The sequence below is a fragment of the Actinia tenebrosa genome, unplaced genomic scaffold, assembly GCF_029948245.1.
Source record: "Actinia tenebrosa isolate PJP-AT-01 unplaced genomic scaffold, QUT_ActTen_1.0 PGA_scaffold13__45_contigs__length_12533684, whole genome shotgun sequence".
Lineage (NCBI taxonomy): Eukaryota > Metazoa > Cnidaria > Anthozoa > Actiniaria > Actiniidae > Actinia > Actinia tenebrosa.
The window spans coordinates 2,590,974-2,601,151 of record NW_028292573.1 but is presented as its reverse complement, the minus strand read 5'-3'; the positions used below and the strand labels follow the sequence as shown (position 1 = coordinate 2,601,151).

The 10,178-nt window shown below is 40.1% G+C and overlaps 1 protein-coding gene across 1 annotated transcript; it reads left to right on the top strand.

The window, feature by feature from the left end:
- The first annotated feature begins 7,484 nt into the window (after window positions 1–7,484).
- Window positions 7,485–8,798, top strand: LOC148911607 (uncharacterized). The gene is made up of 2 exons (XM_089029179.1): window positions 7,485–8,056; window positions 8,711–8,798. Exons 1-2 carry the CDS (start codon window positions 7,491–7,493, stop codon window positions 8,796–8,798), a joined length of 654 nt encoding a protein of 217 aa, XP_088885305.1. The 5' UTR covers window positions 7,485–7,490.
- Window positions 8,799–10,178: the final 1,380 nt, after the last annotated feature.

Here is a 10,178-nt window from a genome sequence, read left to right as displayed (position 1 = left end):
CCAACAGAAGGACGAGGAACAGAACTCCAACCAGTCTGAAGAATCTTCTAGTTTAGAAGCCAAGAGCCAAATTACTAAATCTGGCAAAGTCGTCATGCATAAAAGAGTCCCGAAAAAGGTAAAAATTTTCGCTAATTTTTTTATTTAAATAAAAAAAAGCACACACACACACAAAACCAAGACAATGTTGCGAGCTTAAATATACTAAAACTTATGGGATTTTTAAAGTTATAATCAGATCTATTGGAATTAAATTAAAGTTTTATTGTTCCAAAGTTTCTATTACAAAAAAAATGCGCAAAATTGTGAATATTAATGAGATGACTTTAGCGCATGCGTGTTTAGAGAAAAGTAAAAATGTCAAAGCGAACGATTTGAAACAGGAATTTTTGCTTCAAAAAATCATTTTTTTCGCATAGTAGAAGGTAAAAGTTGAATATTCATTATTCTAGATAACTTTTTTTATGATGTAGATTATTAATAAGTGGAAAAAAATTAGATAAAATGCATAAAAGCATGATTTTTCTGAAGACAAAAGTGTTCTTTGGGAAGCCATTTTTTTGTTAAAGTACAGTAAGCTTACTTTTTACGACAAAGCTTTAAAACATAAATTAGATTTACATATAAAATAACAATAGAAACTAAAGAACAAATGTTCACTCAATCGCTTTTTTTTAACTAAATTACTTACTTTTAATCACTATTCAATAAAATTCTTAATTCTTTTTTCAGGGACCTTTATTCAACCATGCATCGCCACCTTCTTTGGAATATTTCCAGTAAGTACTTGATATAATAATTAGGCTTCGTTCATAATGTATGGCAGAAGGGGGGGGGGGAAGTGGATAGGTGGATAGATGATGGATGAGTAGATAAAAAGAAGGAAGGAAGAAAGGAGGGAAGAATGATCGGATGAATTAATGATTGATGATTAAATGAATGAATGAAAGGAATTATTGAATAAACAACATGTGGGTAGATAAATAGATGGAAAAAAGGAAGGAAAGATGGTTGGATAAGTGGATAGGTGCATGGGTAGATGGAAAGAAGGAAGGAAGTAAGGAGGGAAGGTTGGTTGGATTAGGAGAGTGGATGGAAAAAAGATTGAATGAAGTTTATGTAGATGAAAAGAAGAAAGGAAGGGAGTAGGGACAGGTAAATGGATAGATGGATGGAGGGAGGGAAGAATTGAACAAATTTAATAAAGGATAGATAGAGGTATAGATAGAAACAAGAACACAGGAAGGAAAAAAAGGTGGTTGGAGATATAGAAGGTGGTTGGAAGAAATGATTGAATATTGAAAGAAGAAAACAAGGAAGAGTAGATTTCTAAGTGGATTGATTGAAGACAGATAAATATAAGGATAAATTGAAGGAATGAAGGAAGGGAGGGAGGAAGGAATAGAGGAAGGGAGGAAAGAAGAGAGGAAGGGAGGAAGGAATGGAATGGAATGGAATGGAAGGAGAGAAGGAAGGGAGGAAGGAAAGAAGGAAGGCAGGAAGGAAAAATAGCTTCATGGAAACATGTTTGAATGATTGGGTAGATAGATGAAATGAATTGAAAGATGAACGGATTGACATTTTGGGGATTCACTGGTTAAATAATGGGTGTTGCAAAATTGACAAAAGAGTGAATCCTAATAATATTATTATAAAACATATAAGATGCCATGACCAGTTTGCTTATTTATCTACAAGATATAGAAAAATAATCCCAGATTTTATTTTATTGCAGGAAAGAAGGATTCAAAATTGCTCTTTCCAATTCATTTGAGGCTTTGTCAAATGGTAGTCACATCCCTGTGCCAATTAAATCATCTACATCAAGGTAAATAACCAATACAAATTAGCACTTTGCTTCCTTCCTTGCTTGTTGCTTGCTTGCTTCCTTGCTAGCTCCTTTTTCCCTTATCTCATTTCTTTCTTTTCTGCTTTCCTTCCCATCTCCTCCCTCTCTTTTTCCTTCTTCTTCTGACTTTTTATGTGCTGCCTTGCTGTCTTGCTGTCTTGTTTGTGCTTCCTTGTGCTTCCTTGTGCTGCCTTGCTGTCTTGCTGCCTTGCTGCCTTGTGCTTCCTTGTGCTGTCTTGCTGTCTTGCTTGTGCTTCCTTGCTGCCTTTTGCTGCCTTGCTGCCTTGCTGCCTTGTGCTTCCTTGTGCTGTCTTGCTGTCTTGCTTGTGCTTCCTTGCTGCCTTGCTGCCTTTTGCTTCCTTGTGCTTCCTTGCTACCTTGTGCGTCCTTGTGCTGTCTTGCTGTCTTGCTGTCTTGCTTGTGCTTCCTTGTGCTTTCTTGTTCTGCCTTGCTACCTTGTGCTTCCTTGCTGTCTGCTGTCTTGCTTGTGCTGTCTTGCTGCCGTGCTGCCTTTTGCTTCCTTGTGCTGCCTTGCTACCTTGTGCTTCCTTGTGCTGTCTTGCTGTCTTGCTTGTGCTGTCTTGCTGCCTTGCTGCCTTTTGCTTCCTTGTGCTGCCTTGCTACCTAGTGCTTCCTTGTGCTGTCTTGCTGTCTTGTTTGTTCTTCCTTGTGCTTTCTTGTGCTGCCTCGCTACCTTGTGCTGTCTTGCTGTCTTGCTGTCTTGCTGCCTTGCTGCCTTGCTGCCTAATGCTGCCTTGCTGCCTTGCTGCCTTGCTGCCTTGCTGCCTTGCTGCCTTGCTGCCTTGCTGCCTTGCTGCCTTGCTGCCTTGTGCTGCCTTGCTGCCTTGTGCTGCCTTGCTGTCTTGCTGCTGCTGCCTTGCTGCCTTGCTTCCTTGTTGCCTTGTTGCCTTGCTTCCTTGTGCTTCCTTGCTCCCTTGTGCTGCCTTGTGCTGCCTTGTGCTACCTTGTGCTGCCTTGTGCTGCCTTGTGCTGCGTTGTGCTGCGTTGATGCCTTGCTGCCTTATGAATCCTTTTGCTTCCTTGCTTCCTTGCTTCCTTGCTTCCTTGCTTCCTTGCTTCCTTGCTTCCTTGCTTCCTTGTTGACAGTTTACATTTCATCAATCCATTCTGGCACATCCTCCCTCACTCCTATCCATATCTTCAACTAATCCATCTAACCATATTTTTTTTCATTCTCTCTTTTCTTCTTCTTTTTTTCTTAATATAATGGTGTCCTTCTTTACTACTGTACATTTTTCTTTAATTCTCTAGTGTATAAACAAGCAACGAATCTAATCTTTTCATTTTGTAATAGACAAAAATCATCCATTAAGCCATCAAGGGTAAATAACAGCCATCCCAATGATGAAAAGCCAGATGAAGTCAAGGTAAATTAAAGCTAAACATTTTGTAACCTGTAGCACATGAGTGGCATATGGGAGAGGAACTTTAATTACCTCTCTCTACACCCTCGACCTATTAGCCTCATATATACTGCTTCACTACTTCTTCATCTACTTTCAATTGTCCTCTGTAGTTCCTCCAAAGTATTTTTTTAAATGTAAGATGTATAATTAACCGTGGACTAACTCATAGCTGAGCAGGTAAACCACCCAAGGATTGTATGCCTGCCCCAGTACTGAGCAAGCTGTGAATTTTGTTCTGATTTTTTTCTTGAAAAAATAAATATTTCCATTCTTATATTTTTAAAGAAAGGGGCTTTCAACACTATATTTTGCAGCTATAAATTTCCTGGTGAAATAGGGTGAGTGTGTGGGATGGGATGGGATGGGATGGGATGGGATACAATGGGTTAGAATGGGTTAGAATGGGATGGGATGGTATAAAATGGGATGGGACACAAATCGAAAACGCATAGTTTATGTTGACTAGTACAGACAATAATCTAGCTTAAAATAGAATGGTAAAATCAATGTTTTTCAGATTGTTGATGAAGCCACAACTGCTTCCAGAGCAAAATCTGGCAGTAACACCACCACAGACAATGCCAATGCTGCAAGGTCTGATGAAAGACCATCCCATATAAGAAAGAGACAGCCTCCATCTTTAAGGCCTACTGTTCCACACCGCTTGGAACCACTGCGTCTACCTGTAGCAAATGGCGGCAACAACCACGGCACGTACGAAGATCTTCGTGCTGTAGAAGAAAACCCAAATGGTCGTTTTTCTTCCAAATTGCAAAGAGAACGGCATAATATGAAAGAGCTTGGAGGAGTATTGCCATCAATATTCACTCCTGATGGGAAGACCACAGAGCTTGAGGAAATAACCCAAGCATCAGAAGGAAGCAGAAAGCCCTTAGGTTGTTCTTCCATGTTGAAAATGAAAAGTCAGAGTATAAAACCGCTTGGAGATATCCTTCCATCAAGATTCACCCCTGAAAACAACACCTTAGAGCTTGAGAAAACAATCTTAGAACCAACAAAAGATTGCAGCCCTCGTAATCCAGTGAATCAGATGGCTATAAATGAGATGATCAAAGAAATGCAGCAGCTGAAAGATCACCTCAAGGATGTGAAAACCAGGCAGTGTTCCAAGACCAAAAATGACACCAATGTCTTAGACAATACGAAAGATCTGGATCAGAGTGCAGACCCAATCAAATATGTCAAGACCCTTGCCAATGACATGAACATGATGATAAAATATATAGATCTTGATATGTCATGTGTTCATCGAGCTGCCAAAGAAATAGTGGAAAGCATGGTAGAACGTCTTAAGAAGTCCAAGGATAACTTTGATGACACCTTGCTGAAACACGAAAAAGAGATCTTAAGACTTCAAGGCGTAAACAACGAGATCCAGTACTCGCTTGTCGAAGGAGATGCAAAGGTCAAGTCACTTGAAAAGGCATTGGACCTGACGAACGTGGAATATGAGAAACTGGAGAAGCGCAATGCTAAGCTGCTGGAAGACAACCAGCGTCTTGAAGCTGAATGCCAGAAAATGAATGAGGACATCATGTTCCGGGCCAAGATACTTGGAATCGAGGACTTGCTGGAACAAAACAAACGCCTGGCTGCAGAAAATGACAAGCTGAAGCTAGAAGCAACATTTCGCGTCCGAGAGCTTGTAAATCTTCAACTCGAAATCCAAAGAAGAGATAAGCGCTCCTATCAGCTTCTCGATGAGTACCATGTTCTGTGGAAAGACAAAAGTATACTGAATCTCAGAGTTGCGTCGCTTGAAACAGAACTAAAGCAATTAGAAAATGCAAGGCTAAGCCTCCATGAATACAACTCATCTCTTGGGTGCCAAATAGCTGCAATGGAAGACCACATAAGACAGCTTGAACATCGCAACTCCTTCCTCTCTGGTACTTCTGATGAGTCCATGTCCAGCGAATCTGACGAACCGGTAAACCGTGAATCAGAAATAGGCCCTGACAAAGTAGATATGGTTTATGATGACACAGAACCACAGCAGGGAGATGTTGTGCCTGATATAGGAATCACGGAGCACGTGCTGTTTCTCGAAGATGGAAAAATCATAAATGGACTGGCAGAAAGTTCAAGGAAAATGCCCAATGCTGCTTTGGAGGCCTTTCAGAAGATCGAAAAACCTTCTCATATTATTACCAGAGATGGAAAAATGATCCAGAGGTACCAATCAGTAGAACACAAGAACAGTCCTGAGCAAGCAAATAAGAGTGTTCCAATTCTGAAAATGATGTCAGAAAAAATCCAGCGCCTTGGAAAGAAAAATGAAGAAGAACAGAGACTTGAGAATGCGTTCAACGACACGGTTTTCACAGATACTGCTCAAAAAGCAGTTAAGGAACCATTTGACAACATGGTTGAAAGTTCCGCCTGCAGCAAAACAGTTGCTGAAATGGCTGGGGAAACTGTCAATGAAACTGTTCAAGGCGTAATTGAGGAAATACTTTGACAACGTGGTTCAAAGGTCCGCCTGCAGCAAATCAGTTGCTGGAATGGCTGATGAAAGCATCACAGAAACAACAGAAGCTTCAGAACCAGTTGTCGAAGGAATGCTGAAGAAGAGCATCATCCCTCAAGGCAGTTTTGAGGACCATGTCGATGACGCAGACTCTCAAGAACCCTTTAATAGCGTGACTAATGTTGCAGCAGTTAGCCAAAGTAAGTTAGACAAGACAACAACTCTTGAAGTGCAGTCTTCAAACTTAGCCCAAGAGAACAATGAGGTTGAGGTCACTGAGCTTGCTACAGTCCAGCTACAAACAGATCAAAACTCACTCGGTGAACCAGTAAACACGAACTATGCGCAAGACAGTGTAAACGAGCAGGAAGAGCAGCATGCTGCTGTCTCTCAGGACGTCAAACCTAATGCGCTTCAACTTGAGTGGATCATTGAGGAACAGAATAACCATCTAGGAGAACTGCAAACCATCATTGGGATTTTGAGAGAGAAAAACACTCAACTCGAAAATGAAAAAGTAGAAATCATTAGCGAGCATCAAGGTTTTCTTCTTGAGAACATGCAAGAGGTTAAGAGACTCAAAAAGCTGGAACAGTCCCTGAATGAAAAGGAGAGAATACTTGAAGGCAAATTTAGAAATAACGATGACCCTCCAAGAAAGAGCAAGAAGCTTGAGTTGAAGGAAGAAGCAGATTGGTATGAAGAGTGTGTGAAATCCTGTGACCGCGTCCGCCAAATCGAGGGGTTAATGGCGAAACAGGAAAGAATGCTCAAAGACCTTGAAGACGACAGAGATAGGCTCTTAAAAGTCAATAAGGACCTTCGCCTCGAGATGGCAAACAAGCTAGCTGAAGATGCCTTATTTTTAGGACTGCCTAAACCACTGCAAGGTTTCGAAGACATCGTTAAACAACTACGAAAAAGCAAGGTCATCTGCAATGGAGTGAGGAAGAAGATTCGCTGCTACACAAAATGTGATGTTGCCATCGCAGAACTTCAGCGGATGAAGCCAGACACCTTGGTGATTTCTATAGGAGATGTTACGGTGAATGAAGATGAGCAACCACGGCCAAAGACACCCATCACACACGAGCAGTTGTTGATCAAAAAGCCCAAACTGGTCAAGAAGCATCGAATGAAAAATATGCAGAACCGGCTGTTCCAGAATCCAAGTCCCATGGGGTCAACACTTAATGGATCTGGTAGTTTAAGAGAAAGACACAACAGGGTAAATATCTATATTATTAAATGATTCTACATTGCTCTTTAGGGACCGGTCATTATTTCTTGCCTGGGGGGGGAGGCTGAGGCTCAGAGAATTTAGGAAGAATGGGGATCACGTGTTTTTAGACAACTCACAGCAGCGGGAGGGGTTCGGCTATAAATTGACAGGCAACAAAGGGGGATCACTCAAAGAGATAAGAGAATAAAAATCTAATAATGAAGGGGACCACAAAAAGATAATGCCTTTTTATTTGGGGATCGGTTAATCTTCATAATTTCTCAACAAAAATCCTTCGACAAATTCGACATATGACATAGGATTTAAACAAATAAGGGAAATCATAGTACCACGTTTCTGTGTTTGTCTCGAATTTAAGAGTTTAGATAGCCGCTAAAGGATTCTAAGAATTTCTCTTGATTATTATTTCTATGTTTACCAGCAGCACTTGAGCAAATAATCCAAATATTTCTCTTACGAATATGACATAGGTTCACAAGCATGTCTAATTCTAGGATTCTCTTTCATTTCTCTTGCCAGAAAAATCCTAGCATCCTATTACGGATGCCTTATGCCCTTAACAGAATTAACGAAGGTAGAGAGGAATTACTAGAAGAAAGACTGGAGGATAGTTTAGGTGAAGGTGTCGAAGACGCCGCCAAGGAAGTCCTAGAAGCAGATGAGAAGGAAACAGCAGAAATCTATGAGATAGCTATAGGAGAAATGGAAGGCACAGGAATGGATACAGCAGAAATCAATGAGATAGCTGTAGGAAAAATGGAAGGCAAAGAAATGGAGGCGTTCAGAGGATATGCCGATGAAATGTTCGACGGATCTGCAACGGAAATGCTGAATGAAATGGTATCCGCAGACGAAGGGATCGAGAAAGAAAATGCAGAGGTTGTTGGAGAAAATGGCCAGGAAATAGCCTCGAATGACAGAATAGTTTCAAGGCCTGGCTGCAGCAGAACAGATGCTGGAATGACTGAAGAAAGCCTTGGAACAGAAATTCACAACGATGAAGAGGATGAAATTCCACTAGAAAGTGCCATTCCATTGTTTGAAAGGTACGTATTTTTTTATAAACCTTCATACAAGCCGGCTATTCTCTACAAAGCATGCGCACACCTTGGATAATATCGGGAATTTTCCCAAACTTTCTCTGCAAACTCTTCCGGATTTATTTCTTGTATGGCATTATTTACATATGCCAATATAATACGTTTCAAGCGTAGCAAGCGGCATGCTTGCACCATGCAGCAAAACTTACACCACCCTTCCATGACATGGCAAATCCTGGAATAGTCACCTTCACAGTTCCCTGCGCCATCTTGAGAAAGGTAGCCGTGCCTTTGCATCGAAGCGAGACGAACGGTGAGCTTGCAATGATAGAGTCATGTTTAAAAAAAGGTCTCCATCATTGCAAGCTCATCGTTTGTCTCACCGTTCGTCTCAATGCAAAGGCACGGCTACCTTTCAAGATGGCGCAGGGAACTATGAAAGGGACTATTAGCAAAAAGAAGCATAAGAAATTATAAAATGTACAGAGGCGTACCAATACATTTTTTAAGGGGATGACTATTACAAAGGTTTTACCAGGAAAGGGGGGTGACTGTTACTAACAATCATGACTTGGAAATTTGAGCAAAAAGGGGGTGACTAGTCATCCCATTTTATTATTCCTGGATCCGCCCCTGATGTATCATAATATTTCTCTACAGCGTCAGGAAACTCGAAATCCTTATGAAACTTTTGGCCCAAAAACCATCAAAGCTGAAGAAGAAGAAAAATGTTGATCGAATGACATAATTCTGCATGAATACTTTGTAAATACCATTAAATGTATTGCTGATTGAGTGCCGAATGTCCATGTAATATGTATAGGGGAGGTGGGGAGGGGGTGGGGTTGTGTGTGAGAGAGAGTGTGTCATTAAGTATAGTGTTATTTATCGGCAAATCTCATAACTTTAATCAGTGCAAAATAAATAATAAAATACAATAAAACAATATTCCTATTTTGAAAAGTGCAATAGTTCTAGTGCTTTTGTAGTTATGGTCCCCTTTACAGTTCCCAGCGCCATCTTGAAAGGTACCGTGCCTTAGCATCGAAGCGAAACGAACGGTAAGCTTGCAATGATAGAGACGTGAATAATTGCTAAAGGTGTTTTTAAAAAAAGGTGCTGTGGACACTAATGCTCATTTTAAGAGCAATCTTTACGAAACGTTGCAATTTTACTATTATCGATAAGAAAACTTTTATAGGAAACTACGTTTTCCGATAAATACACTATCTAATAATGTCACGCTCGCGTGCTATAGATCCAATATTAATGAAAGGAATTATTGACACAGTCAAGTATATGATATACTTGAGTTCCAGATCAAAATCGTTTGTAAAATTCGTTTTAAACATTCTATTTTATTGAGATTTAGTTGGGACTGAGTACTTCATCTGACAGCGTCTGATCAGCTAGATGCAAATGCGCATACATTTAGTATTTCTTACGTTTTTCACCGTCCGTTTTCATACCCTTATGTCAATGAACGTCGCATCAATAACCTGTTCAAATGCGGAAGTTTACTTCATAGTCGCCTTTTATAGTGGCAAGTCCTTCAGTTTTGCTCAAAACAGCCTGCTCACCGACGATGGTTATTAAGGTAAGTCGATTATATTTCTAAGCAATGACTTAGGAGGGAAACGATGAACATGCTTATATTCATGATAGCTTTGATTCATCAGCTTTTTAATTAATTATAAATCAAGCCAAGCTTTCGAGCATCTTGCTCTTCATCAGGGCAAAGGGTTATAAAATGCTTATATTAATCGATCTTTTTTTCTTTTTTTTGTCCTAATTTAAAGCTGATGAATTAGTATGTAGTATGAACCTTATCTGAATGAAAATCATATCGAGCATTACTTTTGCCAAGGCCAGACGACAGGCTAGGCTGTGAATAAGAATATCAAGTAATTGCGTGATTTTTTTTCTGTGACAACATGCAATATAAAATAAATGCTCATAATATTAGTAGAAAAATAATAATGAAATATTAATTTTGAAAAATAAATCAAGAAAAGCTGGCTAAACAAGGGCGGATCCAGGGTTTTTTTGAAGGGGGGGTCTCAGGGGTAAATTTTGTGGGCAAAGGAAACCCAGTCGAATTTTTACCACAGGAAGCCCATTTGACCTC